Genomic DNA, 27,950 nt, shown 5'->3' with positions numbered 1-27,950 from the left:
CATGTTGATACATAGTTAGTCACTGAAAGTTAATATCAATCAACAAGCTGTTTAATTTCATTGTGAGTAAGCATGCAGAAAAATAACTCTGGTCAGCTTTATTTTGTTTCTGTTAACACAAAACAAACAATTAGCCGGTGTCCTTGAGTCAGAAAATAGCTTTATTTGTGCTTACAAGATGGAATAAAATTGACATTTTGAAACCTGTGATTATCCAATTATGCAATATACACAAAATTAGGCTAGTTTTCTGAATTAAAATTCTTATTTAATTCTTACAACTCAAACTAATATACCCTTGGTCAAATGTGATATTTTCCCTGAATTATCACAAACCAGTCACTTTTCAAAATATAATTGTGAAATATATTTAAAAATATTGGCACACATTTTTATATTTTATGTATTACTCTTACACCTAAAATATGTTCATTACAGAAATAACCATTTTAGTGGTTTTAAGTTTCATTGTAAATATATAATTCAAAATATAAAATCAATGTAAGAACATGTACAGAATCATTTACCGTTTGATTGGTATACAGTCGTCAGGTTTCCTAGTAAATCAAATTGTATTTTGATATTTAAACTTCTTAAATGTGACTATTTCTGTCCTTGCATCTCCAACAAAACCTTTTTTTTTTTGCAAACCTGCTCAAGAACCGCAAGCATTCACAGTTATTGCAAAACTGCCACTGTGAATAAGTTGATTTGGAGTGTGAATTCTATAGGAGGTGCTGTTTTCCAACCCTTTGCTTTTAAAGCAGCAGGAAATAAAGTTTATTTTTCACTGATAATCTGATTGCCCTGCACCTGGGTTGTGTGAAAGTTTCATTTATCTTTTGTGATGTTGGATGTTTTTGAGAGTATTGCACTGAAACATACCAATGCAGAACAGAATAAACATAAGACCAATTATTCTAAATGTTTCTCCAATACTTTTGAAGTCTTAGTCAGAACCAAACCCCCCCCTTTTCGATTGAGAAAGGAATACCAACAACATAAAGCAAAGGCACAGGCCTTTGATAATATGAGCTCTAGAAATTTGTTTGTCATTCAGTCCATTTTACCCATGGATTATTGTGAAACTGAGGCCTTGAAATTATTACGACTGCACAACTGCTAAAGTTACACGCAACCATGGGTTAGTGTGTGTGTGTGTGTGTGGGGGGGGGGGGGGGGGGGGGGGCTGAACTCAATATCTAAATCACCATATTAAGAGTTGAAGGTAAAATGCTGTGCCAGACACTCATATTCTCGATATTCAATATTCATGCTGCTCTTCGTTGAAATTAATGCTGAGGCATTATTGTTTAAAATAATTTGTGAAGGCAAGAGGGAATCTCAATTTAATGTATCATCCAAAAGAAAGACTGATCAATAATTTGGCAGTACTGTACTGGAATGTGCGATTTTACATTCAAATTCCTAGAATATGACTTTAACCCAAATGTTTCTGATTCAGCGGACTGGGTGCTGGCTATTGGTTTAGGGCTGCCACCATGCGAATCAGACCAGCCAAGAATACTGACTAACTATAGATTTCCCAGCCATCTTCAACTTAGGAAATTCAGGTCCGTGGTGTAAGAGTTTAAGCGATCTTAAATGTTTTTGATAACAGAATAAACCTAGCTTTGTAAGTTAAAATGGTAGAATACACTGATGAGTCCAAATGTTATGACCACCTGCCTAATATGCTGTTGGTTCCCTGTGTGCCGCCAAAACAGCGCCGACCCACCGAGGCATACAATACAATACAATACAATATATCTTTATTGTCATTATACATGGGGACAACGAGATTGGGAATGCACCTTCCATATGATGCAATAACTTAATTAGCTAATCAGTGTAAATCAGTTGTAACAAATATAAAATCAGAGCAAATATATCCTTTAAGAACTGATATTGATTTCCATATGACGGTTTTCATTTGAACATCCTGAATGTGATGCCATTATCTTCCAGTTGACTTTCAAATGATGAAAGGTATCAGGGATTTCCTCGATTTGGGGTAATCATCAAACTTCTGCACATAGTATCTGAATGTGATGAAAAATACAGTTAATCAGCTGAATGAAGAATGTGGTATTAACAGATTAAAAAAGCCCAGAGAAGACATCTTGAAATATCACTGATGTTGGGGAAGTCCAGAACAAGGGGTCACAGTTTAAGGATAAGGGGGAAGTCTTTTAGGACCGAGATGAGAACGTTTTTTTTCACACGGAGAGTGGTAAATCTGTGGAATTCTCTGCCACAGAAGGTAGTTGAGGCCAGTTCATTGGCTATATTTAAGAGGGAGTTAGATGTGGCCCTTGTGGCTAAAGGGATCAGGGGGTATGGAGAGAAGGCAGGTACGGGATACTGAGTTGGATGATCAGCCATGATCATATTGAATGGCGGTGCTGGCTCGAAGGGTCGAATGGCCTACTCCTGCACCTATTTTCTATGTTTCTATGTGTTGGAAGTGCAGCAGAATAAAACAGCCACTGACCACTCTGACCTAGCAACAACTGAACGGGAGGAGAAGGCTCCTCCACCTCTCATCAGGCAGCAATGTCACACACATTTTTGAGGCACTACGAGTTACTTAGTACTCAGAGGAGAGGAGCCGTAGAAGAGTGCACGTGAAGTAAGCCTGTTTTTTTGCATGTGTTCCTAAGGCAGACATGCCTCTTAAATAACACATTGGTTTATTTGGGATCTACAACATCAAACCAGACCATTTAGGACATCTATTCATGTTAACATTTATGCTCTACAGATCCCCCTCCCATCATCCTCTCCATCCATCAACCTATTCATTGCCTCAGCTGCTTTGCGAACTTTCCCTTAAATAATCAATGCTCATCACCTCAAATACTGCATGACCTGACCTTCCATCTATTTCTTACTTTTAGCTGGTTGACTGTATATTTTTCCAATGACACCTGAGCTGTGCTAATGAACTCTCTGATGGAGTCCAATAGAGCAATGCAGACCATATAAGATTTCCCAACATTTAGGGATTTAGGTTAGGGATTTCTCATAGCGACTGTACCAGGTTCGACCTGGCATGACTACTGAACCCATTAATTTCAGTAGAAAACATAGCTGTCAGCTGATCAATAAGCAGAAATTAGTTTCCTTTTATTTTAGTTCATATTGATCACTCATAAGAACATAGTTGTTTTTAATTACATGTGAATGATATTTTGTTTTAATATTTTTAAATGAATAATTTAAACATTTATAATAGCATTTTTGTTTTTCTAATGCGTCTGTGTTATTGGAGGTTTGTGAATATCGAATATGTTTCACACAGAAAGGCCATGCTCTCGGTGGCTCTGTCCAGGCCAGCTGTGTGCAGGCCTCCCGGGGAGACTGCACACCAGCCAGCCAAACATACCAAACCCATGTGCTAGTCTGAAGAAGGGTCTCGACCCGAAATGTCACCTATTCCTTTTCTCCAGAAATGTTGCCTAACCCGCTGAGTTACTCCAGCTGTTTGTGGCTATCTTCAGTTTAAACGAGCATTTGCAGTTCCTTCCCACACATTTTGGCTGCTAGTGAAATAATCTTCCACTACTGCAAATTTTATTGCCATGAATAGAGCGAATGAGTCATGGAGATTAGAATTGTACTGGATGTGAAATCAGCATTGTGCTGACCCTGTTTCTCTTATGCTGAGTTGAATTACGTGACTACAAGAGTAGGTCAGAGGCTAGGAATCATATGGTGAGTAACTCACCTAACTCCCAAAGCCTGTCTACCATCTGCAAAGATCAAGTCAGCAGTGTGATGAAATACTTTCCACATGCCTGGAGGAATATAGCTTCAACACAGAAGAGGAATGGGTGACGTTTCGGGTCGAGACCCTCTTCAGACTGATCACTGATATATATATCACTGTTCCTTCATGGTCACTGGGACAAAATGCTGAAACTTGTTCTCAATAATATTATAGACATACCTACACCTCAAGGACTACAGCGATTCAAGAAGGCAGCTCACCACCACCTTCTCAAGGACAATTGGGGATGGACAATTAAAAGCTGGATCAGCTTGCAAAGCCCACATTCCTTGAAAAAATAAAAAAAGATTTACAGTGCCCTCCATAAAGTTTGGGACTAAGACCCATCATTTATTTATTTGCCTCTGTACTCCACAATTTGAGATTTGTAAAAGAAAAAATCACATGTGGTTAAAGTGCACATTGTCAGATTTTAATAAAGGCCATTTTTATACATTTTGGTTTCACCATGTAGAAATTACAGCAGTGTTTATACATAGTCCCTGCATTTCATAATGTTTGGGACACAGCAATGTCATGTAAATGAAAGTAGTCATGTTTAGTATTTTGTTGCATATCCTTTGCATGCTTGAAGTCTGCGATTCATGGACATCACCAGTTGCTGGGTGTCTTCTCTGGTGATGCTCTGCCAGGCCTGTATTGCAGCCATCTTTAGCTTATGCTTGTTTTGGGCTAGTCCTTGTCAGGTTTCTCTTCAGCATATAAAAGGCATGCTCAATTGGGTTCAGATCGGGTGATTGACTTGGCCACTCAAGAATGGACCATGTTTTAGCGTTGAAAAACTCCTTTGTTGTTGTAGCAGTATGTTTGGGATCATTGTCTTGCTGTAGAATGAACCGCCGGCCAATGAGTTTTGAAGCTTTTTGAACTTGAGCAGATAGGATGTGTCTATACACTTCAGAATTCATTATGCCACTAACATCAGCAGTTGTATCATCAATGAAGATAAGTGAGCCAGTACCAGCTGCCATACTTGCCCAGGCCATAACACCCCCACCACTGTGTTTCACAGATGAGGTGGTATGCTTTGGATCTTGGGCAGTTCCTTCTCTCCTCCATACTTTGCTCTTGCCATCACTCTGATATAAGTTAATCTTCGTCTCATCTGTCCACAAGACCTTTTTCCAGAACTGTGATGGCTCTTTTAAGTACTTCTTGGCAAACTTCTTTTAAGTACTTCTTGGCCATCCTATTTTGGTGGCTATCCAGTGGTTTGCATCTTGCAGTGTAGCCTCTGTATTTCTGTTCATGAAGTCTTCTACAGACAGTGGTCATTGACAAATCCACACCCGACTCCTGAAGAGTGTTTCTGATCTGTCGGACAGGTGTTTGGGGATTTTTCTTTATAATAGAGAGAATTCTTCTGTCATCAGCTGTGGAAGTCTTCCTTGGCCTGCCAGTCGCTTTGCGATTAGTAAGCTCACCAGTGCTCTCTTTCTTCTTAATGATGTTCCAAACAGTTGATTTTGGTAAGCCTAAGGTTTGGCTGATGTCTTTAACAGTTTTATTCTTGTTTCTCAGTCTCATAATGGCTTCTTTGACTTTGATTGGCACAACTTTGGTCCTCATGTTGATAAACAGCAATAAAAGTTTCCAAAGGTGATGGAAAGACTGGAGGAAAGACCAAAGATAATAGAGAAGAGCAAGATGGACTACTCCGTCGAAATCGCGGAAACTGAAATGTAGGACACAATGGAGCGGAACGTCTGCCATTTTAGGAAGCAAAACCCACCGTTTGTTATGGCTCTTGCAGTGTAATCAATGTTGTGGGGGAACAGTATGTGTGATGATACCATTAACGTGCAGAATATATCTCATCTATCAACTCACATTTTTTTGTTATTTTTCTTTTTTAACGTTTTCCCAATGCTTAATTTTTCTGATTTTATTCTTTCTTACTGTTTCTGCCCATTTCCCTCCAGTCCTTCCTCTCCAGCCCCCTCTTTTGTGCAGTTTCCCTTGTATTGCTCTAACACTCTGCACAAATTTAACATTATATATATAGATATATATATATATATATATATATATATATATATATATGAATGAGTGTTTGTGTGTGAGAGGCAAGATAGAGATACATAGATCTCAAAGTTCCTTCTCATAGCTCAGAAGCAATTTTGATATAAATATATATTTCTCTCTTCATCTTATTTTTCACATTATGTACATAAACCATAAAGGCAATTCGACCTTTATGGTTTAATAGACTAAGTGGACCCGTTGGGCCCAAACCTCTCCTGTGTTGGTGCAGCACCCTCTCCTCCCCCCCTTTGTTAGCAAATGCCTCATCTCTGCTTCCATGACTTTTTAAAATGTAGGACTAACAAAAAGAGATACAGCTCGTGGAGGAGAAATTAAAATTAACAGAGAAAGCAAAGAAGAATAGTTCATTAAATATGATCAATTGGCCTGATACAGACAGAGTGGATCTCTGGTGCAAATATTCAATCAGTAACATCCAAAGTTTAAAGATCACGAAGCAGCAACTCTTCAAGAAATAATTATTAATGTCAACTGTGAACTTATCCAAGAAGTTGAACAAAAATAATTGTTTGTAAACATTTTATATACGAAGAAATCGCAGAAAAGTTGTGAACACTGCCCAGTATATCACACAGAATCTGCCCACTAAATTGGCGCTGAAATCTACCCATGACCTACTACGTTTTAGGGTTGAGTGGTCTATCTTGCTCCTCTATTATCTTTGGGAAAGACTAGGTGCTGAGAGCTCTCTTATACCTGCATTAAGGAGGCAATTAAACACACCTGAGCAATTACAAAGAACTGTGAAGCCATGTGTCCCAAACATTATGGTGCCCTGAAATGGGGGGGGGGGGGGGGGGGGGGGGCTATGTATAAACACAGCTGTAATTTCTACATGGTGAAACCAAAATGTATAAAAATGGCCTTTAATAAAATCTGACAATGTGCCCTTTAACCACATGTGATTTTTTCAATTATGGAGTACAAATTGTGGAGTACAGAGGCAAATAAATAAACGATGGGTCTTTGTCCCAAACATTATGGAGGGCACTGTATTCCCATTATGCCGCTTAATTCCCACAAGGCTGATGGGTCATGCAGCATCAGTGTGGAGAACAAGAGTATACCTTTTCAGCGTGACTTCTGAAACGTGAAAAATCACCTCCATCGTTGATGTCTGATTTGCTAATTTCCAGCAAATTTTAGATTTCCAGAACTGTGGTATTTCAAAATTAAAAACAGAATATGCTACTGATTCTGGGCAAATCAGGCAGCACCAGTAGAAAGAGAAATAGTTAATGTTTCATGTCTTGGATCCTTCATTAGGGTCAGCATATCTTCAATCTGAAATTTAACTCTCTTTCACTTTCATAGAGAGATACAGCTCAGAGACAGGACCGTCAGCCCAACTCGTTCTTGCCCAACTCGTTCTTGCCTCCACTTGGCTGCTCCTGGCCCATAACCCTCAAATCTGTCCTATCTATATACCTGTCCAACCTGTCTTAAGCCTAATAATGTACCTGCCTCTACCTAAGCCATGTACCTGCCTCTACCACTTCTTCTGGCAGTTCCACATACCCACAACCCTTAGTGATAAAGAGATTGCCCCTCAGGTCTTTAAATATTTCCACTCTCATCTTAAATCTATGTCCTCTAGTTTTCGATTCATCTGCCAAGAAAAAAGGACTGTGATCATTCACCTTATCTAAGTCCCTCATGATTTTATAAACCTCTTTAAGAGAATAAAAGCCTTAGCCCACCAGACTCACCATACATCTCAAGCCCTCCAGCCCTGGCATCATATTTGTGAATCTTTTCTACAGCCTTTCCAGTTTAATGACATCCTTCCTATATCTGGGCGACCAGAACTGCACACAATACTCCAGGTATGGTCTCACAAACATCTGACACACAGTGCTTGACGTAATGAGTGTTTCCAACATTGTCTCCTTTACTTTATATTTACATCATTTGATTTTCAGCTGATATATGTTCTGAATTACCTGTGATGTTGGTGTGCACGAAATCCCAGATTAATTGCAGTGAAAATGGCAAACATGAAGGCTGGAAATGTACATGTTGCAAGGGCGTAGCCGAACCACTCCACTATTTCACCAAAATAATTAGCTCCTGAGACATATTCAAAAAATCCACCTGCCAAAAAGAGTGGAATTGGCACAGATCATTCTAAATTATGTTTTCAACACAAATGTAAATAGTGTCTTTAACGTAGTAAACCAACCCAGGCTTTATATAACCACTTTGCTTTAATGTAAGCAAACTGGTGAGATGCAAGGCAATCTATGACTAGCTTGGCTGGTGCCTGAAATTACTTGCTCAGCAGAACAGGCAATATCTTCTCACAGATGAAGCCTGACCTGCTGAGTATTTCCATCATGTTCTGTTTTTATTGTAGATTTTCATCAACTAAACAGTGGACTCCTCTGTTGTCCTCAAGGCAGCTAACTCTTGCTCTGATGCTACAGCCTAAGGTCTGTAGATTTTTGTCCCCCTCTAATTTTGGTGCCTCAAATTTAGATAGGAATCCACTGAGAATTCAACTCAAATAGTAATAATTTGGCTGGCAACAGCTTTCGGCCAATTTCTTGGACTAGCATTTCAGGTGGATGTGAGGAGATGAGACATCTGTACAAATGGTTTTCCTTCCCTCCAAATCCACCCAGGGAATTAATAGATTTGCCTCCGTCCTCTTTTCAATTCACCAGCTTCCTTATTTTTGCGTCCACCTCCTGCTTTATTTGACGCTCTTTTCTTTATCTTTCCACGTACTTATTGTTCTGCATTAATCATCTCTTTTCCAATTTTCCATTACTTTATGATTTTTTATGGAAAAATTAGTTTAACTTGTTTTAACTTTGTCCAGTTCCACTTTACATGTTTCATTAGCATCTTAATCTTTACCTTGCTTCTCATCAGGATGTAACAACTGTTCCACTTTGAATTAGCCTCACAGCATAGTCAGCAACCCTCAAGGCAAATAATGATTTATGTCTGGATTCATTCCTTCAAATATCTGTCATGAGATTTCACTTTAGGGTGATGGTACTATTCTTTGATTCTCAAAGAACAGCCGTCCACTTAAGACTCCTATTTGCTAGACACACTGAGTGTTAGAGAAGTGTATGTGTTTGCAATTTGTTAGTTCAGATTTCTGGCAATCTGCTTCCAGTATTGTATTTTATTGAAGGGACCTTTGGTTCAGGAAGTCAGATAAGCTCAGGAGTATACACCTTTTTTTGAATTACAGGTGAATTTTATTATTCAACCGGGCCAGGAATTATTATCATCCCGAACTTGTGACTAATTAGGTACAGCAGCAAATGATGTAGTAGGAGACAGCAAAATCAAGTACATAGTTCAGACTATTGACAAGGTACGAACAAACAAAGAAACCATAAAAAGGGAGTTTGATCTTAAGACCAAAAATGATTGTCAAGAGATAAGCAGGAATTTGGCAGACACAAGGTTGTTAATAATGGGTACGAGTCCGAGGAACATGAGGGCCTGGAAAAATGTATTAACAAAGAACTCAGGAGGATATACAAATTTTAAACCAGTTTGGCAAGAAAAAGGAGGCTGAGTTTGGAACTCAATGCAATGCCTGATCAGCTGATGCTCATAATGAGTAAGATTGGAATAGGTTGTAAGTACTTGCTTTAAAAAAATATATATCACCATTCCCCATTTTCAGATGCGATCGTTTAAGTATCTAAACCTTGGTCAATATATTTCACCAACATTTAATACAAATGTGACCAAAAAGGTTGATGAGAGAAGAGCTGTAGATATAATATAAGAAAATAACTGCAGATAATAGACAATAGACAATAGACAATAGGTGCAGGAGTAGGCCATTCAGCCCTTCGAGCCAGCACCGCCATTCAATGCGATCATGGCTGATCACTCTCAATCAGTACCCCGTTCCTGCCTTCTCCCCATACCCCCTCACTCCGCTATCCTTAAGAGCTCTATCCAGCTCTCTCTTGAAAGCATCCAACGAACTGGCCTCCACTGCCTTTTGAGGCAGAGAATTCCACACCTTCACCACTCTCTGACTGAAAAAGTTCTTCCTCATCTCCGTTCTAAATGGCCTACCCCTTATTCTTAAACTGTGGCCCCTTGTTCTGGACTCCCCCAACATTGGGAACATGTTTCCTGCCTCTAATGTGTCCAATCCCCTAATTATCTTATATGTTTCAATAAGATCCCCCCTCATCCTTCTAAATTCCAGTGTATACAAGCCTAATTGCTCCAGCCTTTCAACATACGACAGTCCCGCCATTCCGGGAATTAACCTAGTGAACCTACGCTGCACGCCCTCAATAGCAAGAATATCCTTCCTCAAATTTGGAGACCAAAACTGCACACAGTACTCCAGGTGCGGTCTCACCAGGGCCCGGTACAACTGTAGAAGGACCTCTTTGCTCCTATACTCAACTCCTCTTGTTATGAAGGCCAACATTCCATTGGCTTTCTTCACTGCCTGCTGTACCTGCATGCTTCCTTTCAGTGACTGATGCACTAGGACACCCAGATCTCGTTGAACATCCCCTCTTCCTAACTTGACACCATTCAGATAATAATCTGCCTTTCTATTCTTACTTCCAAAGTGAATAACCTCACACTTATCTACATTAAACTGCATCTGCCATGTATCCGCCCACTCACACAACCTGTCCAAGTCACCCTGCAGCCTTATTGCATCTTCCTCACAATTCACACTACCCCCCAGCTTAGTATCATCTGCAAATTTGCTAATGGTACTTTTAATCCCTTCATCTAAGTCATTAATGTATATCGTAAATAGCTGGGGTCCCAGCACCGAACGTTGCGGTACCCCACTGGTCACTGCCTGCCATTCCGAAAGGGACCCATTTATCCCCACTCTTTGCTTTCTGTCTGTCAACCAATTTTCTATCCATGTCAGTACCCTACCCCAATACCATGTGCTCTAATTTTGCCCACTAATCTCCTATGTGGGACCTTGTCGAAGGCTTTCTGAAAGTCGAGGTACACCACATCCGCTGATTCTCCCCTGTCAATTTTCCTAGTTACATCCTCAAAAAATTCCAATAGATTTGTCAAGCATGATTTCCCCTTTGTAAATCCATGCTGACTCGGAATGATCCTGTTACTGCTATCCAAATGCTCAGCAATTTCGTCTTTTATAATTGACTCCAGCATCTTCCCCACCACTGATGTCAGACTAACTGGTCTATAATTACCCGTTTTCTCTCTCCCTCCTTTCTTAAAAAGTGGGATAACATTTGCTATCCTCCAATCCACAGGAACTGATCCTGAATCTATAGAACATTGAAAAATGATCTCCAATGCTTCCACTATTTCTAGAGCCACCTCCTTAAGTACCCTGGGATGCAGACCATCAGGCCCTGGGGATTTATCAGCCTTCAGTCCCATCAGTTTACCCAAAACCATTTTCTGCCTAATGTGGATTTCCTTCAGTTCCTCCATCACCCTAGGTTCTCCGGCCCCTAGAACATTTGGGAGATTGTGTGTATCTTCCTTAGTGAAGACAGATCCAAAGTAACGGTTTAACTCGTCTGCCATTTCTTTGTTCCCCATAATAAATTCCCCTGCTTCTGTCTTCAAGGGACCCAAATTTGCCTTGACTATTTTTTTCTTCTTCACGTACCTAAAAAAACTTTTGCCATCCTCCTTTATATTATTGGCTAGTTTACCCTCGTACCTCATCTTTTCTCCCCGTATTGCCTTTTTAGTTAACTTTTGTTGCTCTTTAAAAGAGTCCCAATCCTCTGTCTTCCCACTCTTCTTTGCTATGTTATACTTCCTCTCCTTAATTTTTATGCTGTCCTTGACTTCCCTTGTCAGCCACAGGTGTCTCTTACTCCCCTTAGAGTCTTTCCGCCTCTTTGGGATAAATTGATCCTGCAACCTCTGCATTATTCCCAGGAATACCTGCCATTGCTGTTCTACCCTCTTCCCTGCTAGGGCCTCCTTCCAGTCAATTTTGGCCAGCTCCTGCCTCATGCCTCTGTAATCCCCTTTGCTATACTGTAATACTGACACTTACGATTTCCCCTTCTGCCTTTCCATTTGCAGAGTAAAACTTATCATGTTGTGATCACTGCCTTCTAATGGCTCTTTTACCTCTAGTCCCCTTATCAGATCAGGATCATTACACAACACTAAATCCAGAATTGCCTTCTCCCTGGTAGGCTCCAGTACAAGCTGTTCTAAGAATCCATCTCGAAGGCACTCTACAAACTCTCTTTCCTGGGGTCCATTTCCAACCTGATTTTCCCAGTCTACCTGCATGTTGAAATCTCCCATACAAATCGATTTATTCACAAAATGCTGGAGTAACTCAGCAGGTCAGGCAGCATCTCGGGAGAGAAGGAATGGGTGACGTTTCGGGTCGAGAAGAAGGGTCTCGACCCGAAACGTCACCCATTCCTTCTCTCCCGAGATGCTGCCTGACCTGCTGAGTTACTCCAGCATTTTGTGAATAAAAAGAAGAGCTGTAGATGTTGTATACATGGACTTCAGTAAGGCATTCGACAAAGTTCCGCATAGTAGGCTGCTCTGGAAGGTTAGATCGCATGGGATCCAAGGGGAGATAGCTGAATGTAGAGCAAATTGGCTCCATGGAAGGAAACAGAGGGTAATGGTGGAAGGTTGCTTCTCAGACTGGATGCCTGTGACTAGTGGTGTGTCTCAGGGTTCGGTGCTAGGCCCGTTACTGTTTGTCATCTACATCAATGATTTGGATAAGACCATACAGGGCAAGATTAGCAAGTTTGCTGATGATACAAAAATGAATGGTTTTGCAGAGAGTGAAGATGGTTGTGAACGATTGGCCAGCTGGGCGGAGGAATGGTTGATGGAATTTAATGCAGAGAAGTGTGAGGTGTTGCATTTTGGGATGTTGAACTAGGGCAGAACCTACACAGTAAATGGTAGGCCTCTGGGTAGTGTTGTAGAGCAGAGGGATCCAGGAGTACAGGTGCATGGTTCCTTGAAGGTCGAGTCGCAGGTAGATAAGGAGGTCAAAAAGGCTTTTGGTACTTTGGCCTTCATCAATCAGGGTATTGAGTATAGAATTTGGGAGGCCATGTTACAGTTGTTCAAGATGTTGGTGAGACTGCATTTAGAATATTGTGTTTGGTTCTGGGCACCATGTTATAGGAAAGATATTGTCAAGCTTGAAAGGGTTCAGAAAACATTTATGAGGATGTTGCCAGGACTAGAGGGTCTGAGCTACAAGGAAAGGTTGAGTAGGCTGGGTCTCTATTCCATGGAGCGCAGGTGGATGAGGGGAGATCTTATAGAGGTATACAAAATCATGAGAGGAATAGATCGGGTAGATGCAGAGTCTTTTGCCCAGAGAAGGTGAATCGAGGACCAGAGGACATAGGTTCAAGGTGAAGGGGAAAAGATTGAATAGGAATCCGAGGGATAACTTTTTCACACAAAGGGTGGTGGGTGTATGGAACAAGCTGCCAGAGGAGGTAGTTGAGGCTGGGACTATCCCATAGTTTAAGAAACAGTTAGACAGGTATATGGATAGGACAGGTTTGGAGGGATATGGACCAAGCGCAGGGAAGTGGGATTAGTGTAGCTGGGACACTGTTGGCCGGTGTGGACGAGTTGGGCCGAAGGGCCTGTTTCCACACTGTATGACTCTATGACAAATAATATCATTTTGGAGGAATATAATTATTTGCTTCTAAAGATTGTAATTGCATAATTCTGGAAGATGCTACCTTGAGGAATAAAATAACTCTTTTCACTGGATTTTCTTAGGCACAATAATATGTGGTCACTGTGAATGTTAATTGTTAGTCCCATGAAAAATAGCAGAACACCTGAAATATAACATTAAAAAATAATTATTTATCATAGTCACAAAAATGAAACAGAAACAAACATATTTATAATCTGTTTGAAATAATAAAGCAAAGGTAATTTATCAACATGCAAAGTTAGTTAATTTTTGTTCCCTTAATACAAAAGTCAAAGGATAATTCATCAGTTTGATCATTTATGCTCTGACAACCCATTCCATTCCATTCCATTCCATTGTACACAAGCTCTTCTTTACCTGTTAGGAAATACAGCAAATAAAGCAGAAAAATGTAGCATGCAACATCGTTTTAAAACAAATATCTGCATAAACATCAACCAGGAAAATGTTGATCAATAGTTTCAAAATCCCCTCATTGACCCAGAAAACTAAATGAGTGCAACATTACAATTGCAATGGGAAATAAGTTTGTAATGGAGTCTATAGACTAAACTGTGGATCTCAACCCGAAACATTGCTTATCCATGTTCTCCAGAGATGCTGTGGAACTGGGAAGTTTGAATAGTTAATTAAATGAAAATCTGGAAGCAAAAAAATGTGATAACACAACCACCAGAACATTATATATCTTTTCTTCATTGATATCTTTTAAAGCTGCAAATCTGCTGCCTGTATTCAGTTTGGACTATTTGTGACCCCAGACCCACATAATATACAGTAAATGGCAACTGCCTCCTGAGATGGCATAGAATTTAACTTAGGGTCAGTCTTCCCAGTATCACTCATTCACCTGCATGTATTAAAAAGAAGTCCCAAATATGACTGATTGCAGAACCAGAGGGCACAGTCTCAAAATAAGGGCTCACTCATTTTGGATTGAGATGTGGAGAACTTTCTTCTCATAAATCTTTGGAAAGGTCAATCATTGATTGCGTTCAAAACCAAGTTCGATTTATTGGGATGGTGCAAGTGAATGGTGCTGAAGTAGAAGATAATTGAGTAGGTTGAAGAGCAAGGTAGACACAAAATGCTGGAGTAACTCAGCGGGTCAGGCAGCATCTCAGAAGAGAAGGAATGGGTGACGTTTCAGGTCGAGACCCTTTTTCAGACTGTTTGAAGAGCAAGATGGCCACCTACTGCTCCAAATTCATTTGTCATTAATTGCAAATGTAAGTTTACCTGAGGTGAATCTGATTCCAGAGGTCCAGTCATCATCATAGTGAGTGCAGTAAATCATGCTGTATCCTTGAAGGTAGCCATTAAGAGTACAAAATATACACGCAAAGATAACAACTGTGCAAGGCATAGGGTTTCCTTTGGTTCTAAATCCATAGATAAATGTCCTTTAAAGCAGAATTTAGAAAAGCATTAAAAAATTATTTCTGGAAAACTTTAAACAAAGGAAATAAAAAGAAACATGTGTGGAAACCCCCTTTATTGATTCCTTCGGATTAGTCTTCCTTTTAATCTTTCGGTACTGTCACGGAACAGTTGGTTATTAAAATGACAACCTCAACACTAACATAGTGAGTTAATTGTTCTTTATTTCAACAGTTATGAAGGAAAAGATTGGTGATTGTTGTGTGCACAGTGAGAAGCTGTTCAAATCCTCTTTTCAGGGATCTTCAAACATTCACATACATTTGTGAATCCATACGTTAGCAATGTTGCTGCTTTCAAAATGCTTGAAAGCTCTGAATAGAATTGAATTGAATTGGATACATTTTATTAGCCAAATATGAATACATACAAGGAATTTGCCTTGGTGCTTTGCTCACAAGTAACAACACAAAAAACAGTAGACAATTAAAAATAAAACATTATAATTTAAATATGTGAAGAATTAAATAAAATACCAGAGCAAAAGGAGGCTACAGACTTTTGGCTGTTGAGTGGAGCTACTGCTTGTGGAAAAAAAGCTGTTTTTATGTCTGACTGTGGTGGCTTTGACAGTCCGGAGTTGCCTTCCAAGGGGAAGTGCATCAAAGAGTTTGTGGCCAGGGTGAGAGGAGTCAGAGATGATTTTACCCGCTCTTTTCCAGGCTCTTGCAGTGTACAGTTCGTCGATGGGGGGAAGGTTGCAGCCAACAACCTTCTCGGCTGATCGAACGATGCGCTGCAACCTTCAAATGTCATGCTTGGTGGCTGAGCCAAATCAGGCCATGATGGAGAAGGTGAGGACAGACTCTATGATGGCAGTATAATGGCGGCGCTGCCATAGCAGCTGCGGCTTACCTGCGGTCCATTTGTCTTTGTGTTTTTGTTGTTTTTGTGTCTTAATTGTAGTTGTGATGTGGTGTTTTTGTGTTTGTGTACTATGTGTGTATGTGGGGGGGAGGGGGGAACTGTAAAATTGTAAATATGTGTCCCTTCCGAACGGAGACCCGACCTTTGTTTTCTGGGCCATGTCTCCGTTCCTGCTGCGGCCTACCATCGGCCCAACTCCTGGAGCTGGCTGCCTCCAGGGCTCTGGTTCGCAGAGCCCGTGGATCGGACTTACCATCACCGGAGCCGGCCGTCCTCGGAGGCTGCGGGAGCGGCTGCGACTTGCCTTAGGCTCGGGCCGCGTGGATGCCGACATCGGGAGCTCCGGCAGCGGCAGCGGGTTCGCCCGCCCCGGATCGCGGGGCTTGGGCCGCGGACATTTCACCGTCCGGCGCGGCCTAAGATATGCCGCGGGATATTTCTCTGCTGGGCGGGGGCTTCAATGTCGGGAGCCACGACCGCCCCGACGTGCAGCAACAGCGGCAGCAGCAGCGTGTTCGCCCGCCCCGGATCGGACTTATCATCGGCGGAGCTGGCCGTCTTCGGAGGCTGCGGGAGCGGCTGGGACTCGCCTTAGGCTCCGGCCGCTGCGGACCGTCCGGCGCGGCCTGCAACCACAACAACCTGACTGCGGGAGAGGACAGCAGGAGAAGGGAAAGACATTGTGGCCTTCCATCACAGTGAGGAGAGGACTGGAGGAGACTCACTGTGATTGATGTTTCTTTGATGGATGTTTCTTTTTTTGTGTGTTTTTGGGGTTGTGTAATTTTAATGCCTATTTAGTGCTTTTATTGTTGGACTATGGGTGACTGAATTTCGTCCAATATTGGATGACAAATAAAGCTATCTTGAATCTTGAATCTTGAATCTTGAATAAAACTGGACCATCATTACCTGTGGCAGATTATGTTTTCTCAGCTGCTGCAGGAAGTACATCCTCTATTGGGCCTTTTTGACTGTGGAGTCGATGGTGGCCCCCCATTTAAGGTCCTTGGAGATGACGATTCCAAGGAACTTAAATGATTCCACAGATGTGACTGTAGTGTTGCTGGTGGTGAGTGGGGGGAGGGGAGGGAGAGCTCTCCTAAAGTCTACAATCAATTCCACCGTCTTAAGAGCATTGAGCTCCAGGTTGTTGCAATGGCACCAGGACGCCAGCTGTGTCACTTCCTGCCTGTGGGCAGATTCCTCCCCATCCTGGATTAGTCCAATCAGGGTTGTGTCGTCTGCAAACTTGAGAAGCTTGACAAAGGAGTCTGTGGAGGGGCAGTCGTTGGTGTAGAGAGAGTAATGGAGAGGGGAGATTAAGCAGCCTTGCGGTGCTCCTATGCTGAGGGTCTGCATGTCCGAAATGTACTTTCCCAGTCTCACATGCTGCTTCCTGTCTGTCACGAAGTTGATAATCCACTGACAGAGGGATTCAGGCAGTCAACTGGGAGAGTTTGGAGTGTAGTTGGTCTGGCACAATGGAGTTGAATGCAGAGCTAAAATCCACAAACAAAATCCTTGCAGAGGTCCCCTGGCGGTCTAGGTGCTGGAGGATGAAGTGCAGGCCTCGGTTGATTGCGTCATCCACTCATAGAAACATAGAAACATAGAAAATAGGTGCAGGAGGAGGCTATTCAGCCCTTCGAGTCAGCACCGCCATTGATTGTGATCATAGCTGATCATCCACAATCAGTAACCTGTGCCCAACATCTCCCCATATCCCTTGATTCCACAAGCCCCCAGAGCTCTATCTAACTCTCTCTTAAATTCATCCAGTGATTTGGCCTCCACTGCCCTCTGTGGCAGAGAATTCCACAAATTCACAACTCTCTGGGTGAAAAAGTTCCTTCTCACCTCAGTTTTAAATGGCCTCCCCTTTATTCTAAGATGGTGGACCCTGGTTCTGGATTCCCCCCAACATTGGGAACATTTGTCCAGTCCTTTTATAATTTTATATGTCTCTATAAGATCCCCTCTCATCCTTCGAAACTCCAGTGAATACAAGCCTAGTCTTTTCAATCTTTCCTCATATGACAGTCCCACCATCCCAGGGATCAATCTCGTGAACCAACGCTGCACTGCTTCAATTACAAGGATGTCCTTCCTCAAATTAGGAGATCAAAACTGTACACAATACTCCAGATGTGGTCTTACCAGGGCCCTATACAACTGCAGAAGAACCTCTTTACTCCTATACTGAAATCCTCTCGTTATGAAGGCCAACATTTGCTATTGAGGGCGTGCAACGTAGGTTTACTATGTTAATTCCCGGAATGGCGGGACTGTCATATGTTGAAAGACTGGAGCGACTAGGCTTGTATACACTGGAATTTAGAAGGATGAGAGGGGATCTTATCGAAACATATAAGATTATTAAAGGGTTGGACACGTTAAAGGCAGGAAACATGTTCCCAATTTTGGGGGAGTCCAGAACCAGGGGCCTTAGTTTAAGAAGAAGGAGTAGGCCACTTAGAACGGAGATGAGGAAAATCTTTTTCAGTCAGAGAGTTGTGAATCTGTGGAATTCTTTGCCTCAGAAGGCAGTGGAGGCCAATTCTCTGAATGCATTCAAGAGAGAGCGAGATGGAGCTCTTAAGGATAGCGGAGTCAGGGGGTATGCGGAGAAGGCAGGAACGGGGTACTGATTGAGAATGATCAGCAATGATCACATTGAATGGTGGTGCTGGCTCGAGGGGCCGAATGGCCTACTCCTGCACCTATTGTCTATTGTCTAACATGCCATTAGCTTTCTTCACTGCCTGCTGTACCTGCACGTCAACTTTCAGTGACTGGTGTACAAGGACACCCAAGTCTTGCTGCACTTCCCCCTTACCTAACCTGACACCATTGAGATAATAATCTGCCTCCTTGCTTTTGCCGCCAAAGTGGATAACCTCACATTTATCTATATTATACTGCATCTGCTAGCATCTGCCCACTCACTCAACCTATCCAGGTCACCCTGCAACCTCTTAACATCCTCTTCACAGTTCACACTGCCACTCTATTTGCCCGGTATGCAAACTGCAAAGGGTCCAGCGGGTTTGTGAGATTTTTCAGGTGGGCCAGCACAAGTCTTTCAAGGGTCTTCATGATTACAGAGGTCAGTACAACTGGCCTGTAGTCATTAAGACCAGTAATCCTTGGCTTTTGGGGTACAGGGACAATAGTGGGGACTTTGAAGCAGGCAGGGACAGTGCAGCTTTGCAGGGACTAGTTGAAAATATCTGTGTAGACTGGTGCCAGTTGTCCGGCACAAAGCTTGAGGGTACAGGGGGAAACATTGTCCGGTCCTGGAGAGTTCCGGCTTTTCTATCTCCTGAATAGCTTTTCCACCTCCTCAATTGCTATTGTTAGTGATGGAAAAGTGGCCAGACTGATGTTGAGCAGCAAGGAGGGGGTGAGTAGTGCACGAGGGCCCAGTCTTTGCAGACTGGAGTCAGGCTTTAAGTAGGTGTGAAGTGGTAATTGGGGGTGGGTGAGGGAGGGAGGGAGGGAGGGAGGGAGGGAGGGAGGGAGGGAGGGAGGGAGGGGGTACCAGGGTTATGTTTCTGTCTATCGAACCTGCAGTAGAACTCCTTCAGGTCGTTGGTTTTCCTCTTGTAGCTGGTGATTTCTTGCAAGCCCTTCCACACTGAAGAAGCGTCATTAGCTGAGAACTTGCTCCTCAACTTCTCAGAGTACCTTTCCTTGGCAGCTCTGATTCCTCTTCTCAGCTTGTACTTGACTTGCCTGGGGAGCTCTGCATCCCCGCTCCTATAGGCCTCATCTTTTGACTGGTGGAGCTGTCTGAGTTCTGCTGTAAACCAGGGCTTGTCGTTGTTCAACCGATCCGGGTCCGAGTGGGAATGCAACAGTTCTCACAAAAGCTGACATATGATGTCACAGTGTCTGTATATTCATCAAACCTTGTGGTTGCTTCCCTGAACACATTCCAATCAGTGCAGTCAAAGCAGGACAGTAGATTTTCAATGCCCTTGCTTGTCCACTTTTTTTAATTGTTCTGACCACAGGCTTAGCAGATTTTAGTTTCTGCCTCTAGGTCGGAATAAGGTGAACTAAACAATGATCAGAGAATCCCAGAGCCCATGGGGAACAGAGCGATATGCCTTCCTGATTGTAGTATAACAATGATTAAGTGTTCTCTCCCCTCTGGTGGGGCAGGTAACGTGATGTCTGTATTTTGGAAGCTCTTGGCTGAGGTTAGCCTTGTTAAAATCCCCCAAAACAATGCTCTTGAAATGCTCGATGACTGACTTGTCTGGATATGACACATGCCTAAAGTCAGTTTTAGACCAGTGACCTCAAGTTAACATCACATCATGCTCTCTGTGTCTGAATTCTCCATTACTCAGGATCATCTGGCTTGTTGAGCAATCTAAACTCCACTGAATCAATTTATTTTGTGATGGGGCTTGAGATGGGAGGAAGGGGCAACACACCCAGTTGCAACCTTCATTTCAGAACTTTCTTGTTACCATTTGTGTCTGGGATTTGTGTTTAAATTCTTCTTTATGGCTTTGCTTCTTGATAATCTGTCAAAAGCGTTTGAATTCCACTGATTGCAGGAGCAAATCTCTGATCCTCTAATAGCACAATCGGTGGGAGCTTGCCTGCTTATCCTCCTAACATATAACCAACTTCCTTATAGTCAGTACAGAGCTGCAGCAGCGCATAGCACTTCATACAAGTTTATAGTCATTTATTTCTTATAATCCAATATTGTATTTTGTATCATTTCTTCTAATATTCTTATGTGATCCGACCACAAGCAGAAAACAGCGCTGAACTACGATCTACCTCTGGTGACCCTCAGACTATCCTTGATCGTACTTTGCAGGCTTTACCTTACACTAAACATTACTCTCTTATCATGTATCTCTACATTGTAAATGGCTCAATTGTAATCATGTATTGTCATGTAATGATTTGGACGAGGGAATTGAATGCAACATCTCCAAGTTTGCGGATGACACGAAGCTGGGGGGCAGTGTTAGCTGTGAGGAGGATGCTAGGAGGTTGCAACATGACTTGGATAGGTTAGGTGAGTGGGCAAAGGCATGGCAGATGCAGTATAATGTGGATAAATGTGAGGTTATCCACTTTGGTGGCAAGAACAGGAAAGCAGACTATTACCTGAATGGTGGCCAATTAGGAGAAGGGGAGATGCAACGAGACCTGGGTGTCGTGGTACACCAGTCATTGAAAGTAGGCATGCAGGTGCAGCAGGCAGTGAAGAAAGCGAATGGTATGTTGGCATTCATAGCGAGGGGATTTGAGTATAGGAGCAGGGAGGTTCTGCTGCAGTTGTACAGGGCATTGGTGAGACTACACCTGGAGTATTGCGTACAGTTTTGGTCTCCTAATCTGAGGAAAGACATTCTTGCCATAGAGGGAGTACAGAGAAGGTTCACCAGATTGATTCCTGGGATGGCAGGACTTTCATATGAAGAAAGACTGGATAGACTCGGTTTGTACTCGCTGGAATTTAGAAGATTGAGGAGGAATCTTATAGAAACTTACAAAATTCTTAAGGGGTTGGACAGGCTAGATGCAGGAAGATTGTTCCCGATGTTGGGGAAGTCCAGAACAAGGGGTCACAGTTTAAGGATAAGGGGGAAGTCTTTTAGGACCGAGATGAGAACTTTTTTTCCACACAGAGAGTGGTGAATCTGTGGAATTCTCTGCCACAGAAGGTAGTTGAGGCCAGTTCATTGGCTATATTTAAGAGGGAGTTAGATGTGGCCCTTGTGGCTAAAGAGATCAGGGGGTATGGAGAGAAGGCAGGTACGGGATACTGAGTTGGATGATCAGCCATGATCATATTGAATGGCGGTGCTGGCTCGAAGGGCCGAATGGCCTACTCCTGCACCTATTTTCTATGTTTCTATGTTTTTCTGCTGACCGGATAGCACGCGACAATAGTTTTTCACTGTACCTCGGTACACGTGACAATAAATTAAGCTGTGCTGTACTATGTTATATTATTTGACTAATTTCATATTGGTGTTACTTAGTTGCAATATATTTTAGAATGTGTTTTTTTAACTGTATATCAATACACATGACGATAATAAACCAATACAAATATTTTGGGCTTATTTTATCGCACCCAGATAGTTTCAGACTGAATACTGAAAAAAACACAACAGGCAGGTTTATTGCAGATTTTCCCCCATTGTCAGCCACTGATGGCAGATCAGTAGTTGGGGAACAAATCATCATTGAATGAAGATTTATTCACAAAATGCTGGAGTAACTCAGCAGGTCAGGCAGCATCTCGGGAGAGAAGGAATGGGTGACGTTTCGGGTCGAGACCCTTCTTCAGACTGAAGATTCCTTCTCTCCCGAGATGCTGCCTGACCTGCTGAGTTACTCCAGCATTTTGTGAATAAATCGATTTGTACCAGCATCTGCAGTTATTTTCTTATATATCATTGAATGAAGGTTAGGTATGGGTCATTGTGGGTCATTGCATCTCACCTTATCAAAGAGGCTGAAGAATAGAAGTAGAAAAGGGGACATCAAAATTGGATAAAATCTATGTGGGCAAAGAATGTAGCAATCATGAATGTTGCTGGAGACAGCAGAAATTTTATCAGAAATTGATTCGGTAATAAAAAGCTTGTTAAAAAGAATTGTCAGAGATTGGGCATGAAAGAGAAGAAAAGAAAAACATTGGGGTAATATTACAAGAGAATTTTTAAAAAAACTGCAGATGCTGGAAATCTGAAATAAAAGCATAAAATCCTGGAAACACCCAGTAGGTCAGGCAGCATCTGTGGAATGAGAAACAGAGTTCACATTTCAGGCCAAGACCCGTCGTCAGAGTTGATGAAAGGTCTTGGGCGTGGGACTGAAAGGTTAACTTATTTTCATGTACCACAGATTACAAGAGGAAATGAATTGCGCATGCACAGAAACTAATTGAGTGTTTGAGGAATGTAGGTATTTAAAGGCAGCAGTCCAAGTGCTACAAGAGCGACACAAGAATTTGAAGCATGCCAGGGCTTGCGGGACTGATATATTCGATAAGACAGACAAAGAGATAGGGGAGAACCAGTAATGTCAACTAATGATTAATCATACAGTCTCACACAAATAAGGGACCACCAGAGATCAAGGGATTTTCTGCATTTGCAAACAATGGCAGCAATTCAATGCTTGGGTGAGAGTGAGAAAAGGAGATGGTAGCTTTTAAATTTAGATAGGCTGTTCTAGATGGATTACTCTAAAGGGCGTCCCACAGGCGATTTTTTAGGTGACTGCCAGCGACTGTCAAAGTCGTAGCAGATCGACAAAATTTTCTTTTACCCTACGACAATGACCACGACAATGCCGAGTCAGGTCGTACAGAACGCATGTGACAACCGAAGATAGACACAAAGAGCTGGAGTAACTCAGCAGGCCAGGCAGCATGTCAGAAGAGAACGAATGGGTGACGTTTCAGGTCGAGACCCTTGGTCTGAAGTACAGTCGACCCCAAAATGTCACCCACTCCTTCTCCCCAGAGATGTGATAATCTGCCGGTGTACATTTCGCCACTTCTATAGGGAGGTTTGATAATGCGGTGATTTAAGATCTTCTTTGAACTATTTCAGATCTCTAGTTTCCCTCTCCCCTGACTCTGTCTGAAGAAGGGTCCTGACCGAAATTCACATATTCTATCTTCAGTGTAAACCAGCATCTGCAGTTCCTCCCTCCACACGTTTTTTTAAAAACTTGCTTTGAATATTTTATTTTGTAGCATTTGCTAGTTTTCGCCTTTTATTTAAACCTCCCTATTGGATTCAAGGTGAAGGTGTCCCGTCAATAACACACACCAGATTCACCAGTCAGGCTCCTCGCTAGAACTACTTTTAACCGCTCAAGGTGTTAAATTCACAAAGTTTAACTTTTGGCTGGAAGCTCGAGTTTTAATTATGTTGAAAAAAAATCTCTTAATAGTCTTCTTGCCTTTTAAAAAAATAAATAATTACAGGTCGAGCTAAAAGTGTTAAACTTTTATTTAACGCGTAACTTTGAACCGCCATCTGTTCGTTCAAAACTGTTGCATCTGTTCTACCTGCAGCTTTTAGTTTAGTTTAATATGCATAGTTTTACGGTCCTACTGAAATAAATGGATTTATTAATGGCTCATAATGGCTTTATCAATAAATGGCTCAGCCAGAACGTGGTATTACTGATGTAAGTTCAGGTGTAAAGAGCCCTGTGGTTGAATGTTATTTTTTTTGTGAAACTTGCACCTGGCGAAGAGATTACACCGTCTTCAGAAACATCGCAAAATTCCCACGCTTACCTGACTGTCAAACTGTCGACTCCAATCTACCTGTCAAATGTCCTGACGGTAAATAAATTGGTTAAACACAAGTATTTTATGGTATCTTCAAATGCCTTTTCTTAATTTAATATTACGTGCTTCTAAATGCATCTGCGACAACCTAGCAAACCTGGGGACAGCATGCGACAGCGCCCGCAATAAGCTACGATACCTGGCGACAAGCCAGTTGTCGCCGAGAAATTTCTATCTGGAAAATTTCTCAGCGACATGCTGAGATCCACTACGATTCTTTGAAGACTCCTCATGATCATGCCCATGACACCCCGGCGAACGTTCGGCGACAGCCTAGTCACCGGCAGTCACCTTAAAATAGCCGAAGTGGGACAGGCCCTTAAGTTAATGAGTGTGCTCGGCCCAAACTTTTTATTTTTAATTTTTTTAATATCAAAAATTACTTTATTTAAGTAATAAATATTTACAAACACATTTTCTTTTCAGAAACTCCATCCGACATTCCCGGAGGTTATACATTCAATGCAGATATTTATTGCCAAATTTACACAGATTCCCTTATTTGGTGGGGCGTCTCCACCACATCCTGCCCCCCATGTCCAGCAGCGGAAGGACCCTAGACTGTGGTCCTCCCCCACAGAGCCTTGGCGTTGGCTGCACCAAGCTGCAGTGCGTCCCTCAGCAGGTACTCCTGCAGTCTGCAGCGGGCCAGTCGGCAACATTCCCTGACGGACAGCTCGCTCCACTGGGAGGTCAACAAGCTCGGGCAGTCCAAAGAGCGTCTTTCACAGAGTTGATGACCTTCCAGCAGCACTCAATGTCAGTCTCCGAATGCGTCCAAACTGGCTTGGATCAATACTAAAGGGCACATTATGGTCACTTGTAGGTACAGTGACTATTGACTATTGAGATGGGACAATCTGTTCAATGTCATCATGACACTTTTCATTCAGGGAAAGGATGACACGGAAGCTTTGCTAAAAGATTGTGGCCAGCTTATGATGAAATACCAGGAGGACAGTTAGGTTGCAATTAGATGTCAGAAGACTATTAATCCCAATGGTTAACAGTCCTTTACACAGCTTGTTACAGACCTGTCAGGAGACTCAGCCTTGATGGAAGCGAGAAGATTAAGTTGGTTATAAGTTCGGAACAGGCAAGCAAGCTCCCACCGATTGTGCGAATAGAGGATCAGAGATTCGCTTCTACAGCCGGTGGAATTCAAACGAAATTTGATAGATTATCAAAGCCATAATGAAGAAATTTAACACTAACCCCAGACACAAATGATAACAAGAAAGTTCTAAAATGGAGGGTGCAACTGGGTGCGTGTTTTAAATCCAGAACAGTGCCCAGGATTGTAGGACAGATATTTTGTCATTTGAATTTTGTCACAGATCAGAGATTATGAAGCGAGAGAGCTTGGGGGTTGTTCAGATATGATTGATGTGGGAAAGTTTGATTTTGTATACTTGTCTAATGAATAACGTCCCAGCATTCATTTGTATTAAACTCTTAAAGTCTAAAAGTCGCTTTGAAGTTTGTATGATTGTGTCTTAAGCTGCTCTGCCTATTTAACCCTTGACAGAAAGTCATAATCTGTGCTGATTCAAAGTGTGTGGATTGTCTGTGAGTTTCAAAAAGAATTGCATGCAAATTTAGGTCACTTGAAGATAGAGATATTATAATTGGGAACATTAAAATGGCAGAAAAATTAATTATATTGTACCTATCTTCTCAGAAATTTGTGCATATACTTGCTAGAAATATTACAGAATCAAGAGTTTAACAAGAATGAGGAAATTAAGGAAATTAGTACCATGGGGAAAAAAAGTACCCGAAAAGTTGATGAGATTGATAGCAAACAATACTCAAGAACCCTCGACTTCCATTTCAGAGTTTTAAAAGAAGTGACTGCAGATATAGTGGATGCTATTGTCTTTGAAAATTCTGTAGATTCTGGAATGGTTTCTACATTGTGAATGAAAGTAAATGTTGAGCTCACAATTTAAGAAAGAAGGGAGAGAGAAAACAGAAACTACTAAGCAATTCACCTCACAAAGGTAATACTGGAATCTAAAATGAAAGATAGGATTGTGTAGTCATATGAAAGGGAAAATCATGCTTATCGTCTCTATTGAAGTTCCTTGAGGAATAGATAAAGGAGAGCCTATGGATGTGACAATTGAATACGAATCAAAGGTAATTTGGGGTTCTGCATTCTAAAGATTGCCACACATTGAGTGAAGTGATTGCAATGTAATCATACCCCAGACTTGTAATATTGCTATAACAAGCATGGGGTATGACCTCAACCAATATCACTTTTAGCCATGCACATAGATATTAGAATTGCATTCTGTAATTTAAAGGACTTCACTCGCCACAGTGGAAACACAAAAAAAACTTTTTGCAAGACATCTTTATCATCGAAAAAACACTAATTCCGAATCCAAATATAGGTTTCAATTGGACTTACCTGTGAAAGTAGTGGCCGCAGAACAGAAACAAAAGCAATTTCTTTCCTGTGCTGTCCAAACTGTCAGATCGGTAAAGAAATAGAGCTGGTATGAGAAATGACGGCAGCTCCATAACAAACCATCCCACCTTAGCGGGGACAAGCATCAGAGATTGGTCGTTAGTTACATATTTCCCGTATAATAATGGATATCTTCTCATACCCACGAATATGAGAATTGTAAATAAAAGCAATTTGCCTGTTAATGCATAATAAATGTACACATTACATTCTGGCATATCTGCTCTTGAAATTTTCTTTGACAAGGCAAATTTCCACGGATCTGATCTTGTCAGAAAGTGAATCTGAATGGCTTTTTAAGTTGCACTGGTTTCCAGATGGATCTATTGTGTCAACAAATCCATAGGCAGGGCTTTGTAATTACATATTCATTTCACAAATCCATATTCATTGCATCACCTCCAAAAGGCAAGTCATAGCAAGCCAAACGAGCTGATGAGCTTTCTTGATTTCCTGTGCAATGTTTGTTATGCTAACCTAGCAGTTGGCTTACTGCCAGGGAGACAGTACTGTGAACTTCCGTTTAATCTTCGGCACCTTTTGCCTATCACTAATTGCAGTCCACCTTGCAAGGTGTTCTCACACAGTTGTTGCATAGGAAGTTTAATGATTTGGATCCATGACAATAAAGGAAGGACAACACATTCCCATGCCAGGATATTTAACTTGAAGGGGAATTTGCCCATACACATCTATCTTCGTCCTTATAATAATAATAAGTACTTTATTCGTCCCACGACGGGGAAATTTGCAGGGTTATAGGTATAGGTGATACGGGTAGCAACTTTGGCAAACCCGCAAAGAGTTGAATTCCCATGAAGGTCCTGGAAGTTACCACTGACCAGAAACTTAATTGGAGAAGTCCTCCTGTAGACTATCAAAGTGTCCATGACCTATTGATGGCCTGCAGGAGGGTTTAGGTCATTCTATATTTGAATGGGTGTTGGAATCTCACCACAATGACACCCCCTCCTGGTATATCTTGTTGCTACCTTGCCCCACCACTGAAAGACCCAGCTTATATAATGTTTACACCCATCCAGACTGGAGTGACTGCCTTCTGACATTTCAAACAAATCTCTCTCTCTCTCTCTCTCTCTTGGCTCAGTTGGCCAAGGCTTTAAGTTTGTGGAACTTGGTGTCTTTACCATAACTCAGATCCCTTCCCTTGTCTTTCCACAGCATTCTATTCTGATCTATCCCATAAAACATCTCATACTCAGAACCAGCTTTCATTACAAAAAGTAATTACATTACACTTTAGGGTCTCGACCTGAAA

General features: G+C 41.8%; 2 protein-coding genes across 3 annotated transcripts in view; one reads left to right on the top strand and one right to left on the bottom strand.

Annotated features, from left to right (window-relative positions):
• adss2 (adenylosuccinate synthase 2) overlaps nt 1-27,950 on the top strand; it is a 612,379-nt gene that overhangs the window by 473,457 nt on the left and 110,972 nt on the right. The window lies entirely within an intron of this gene.
• On the bottom strand, nt 172-26,944 carry LOC144596685 (3-oxo-5-alpha-steroid 4-dehydrogenase 2-like). 2 transcript variants are annotated; one of them, XM_078405361.1, is made up of 5 exons: nt 26,612-26,944; nt 14,766-14,929; nt 13,546-13,647; nt 7,783-7,933; nt 172-2,042 (listed from the first exon to the last, which is right to left on the bottom strand). In XM_078405361.1, exons 1-5 carry the CDS (start codon nt 26,887-26,889, stop codon nt 1,976-1,978), a joined length of 762 nt encoding a protein of 253 aa, XP_078261487.1. In that variant the 5' UTR covers nt 26,890-26,944; the 3' UTR covers nt 172-1,975. The 2 variants fall into 2 exon arrangements, with proteins under 2 accessions (XP_078261487.1, XP_078261489.1); XM_078405363.1 differs by lacking the exon at nt 13,546-13,647.

The sequence above is a fragment of the Rhinoraja longicauda genome, chromosome 9, assembly GCF_053455715.1.
Source record: "Rhinoraja longicauda isolate Sanriku21f chromosome 9, sRhiLon1.1, whole genome shotgun sequence".
NCBI lineage: Eukaryota > Metazoa > Chordata > Chondrichthyes > Rajiformes > Arhynchobatidae > Rhinoraja > Rhinoraja longicauda.
This window is presented reverse-complemented; position numbering and strand designations above follow the sequence as displayed.

Bases quoted from the DNA above. Each gene is read 5' to 3' on its own strand.
- LOC144596685 (XM_078405361.1), bottom strand. From the start codon at position 26,889: ATGCCAGAATGTAATGTGTACATTTATTATGCATTAACAGGCAAATTG. The intron at 14,930-26,611 runs GTAAGTCCAATT...TCTGCTTTAAAG, and splicing joins TGCGGCCACTACTTTCACAG to GACATTTATCTATGGATTTA. The intron at 7,934-13,545 runs GTAGCATCTTCC...TCTTTTTGGCAG, and splicing joins GAGTTATTTTATTCCTCAAG to GTGGATTTTTTGAATATGTC.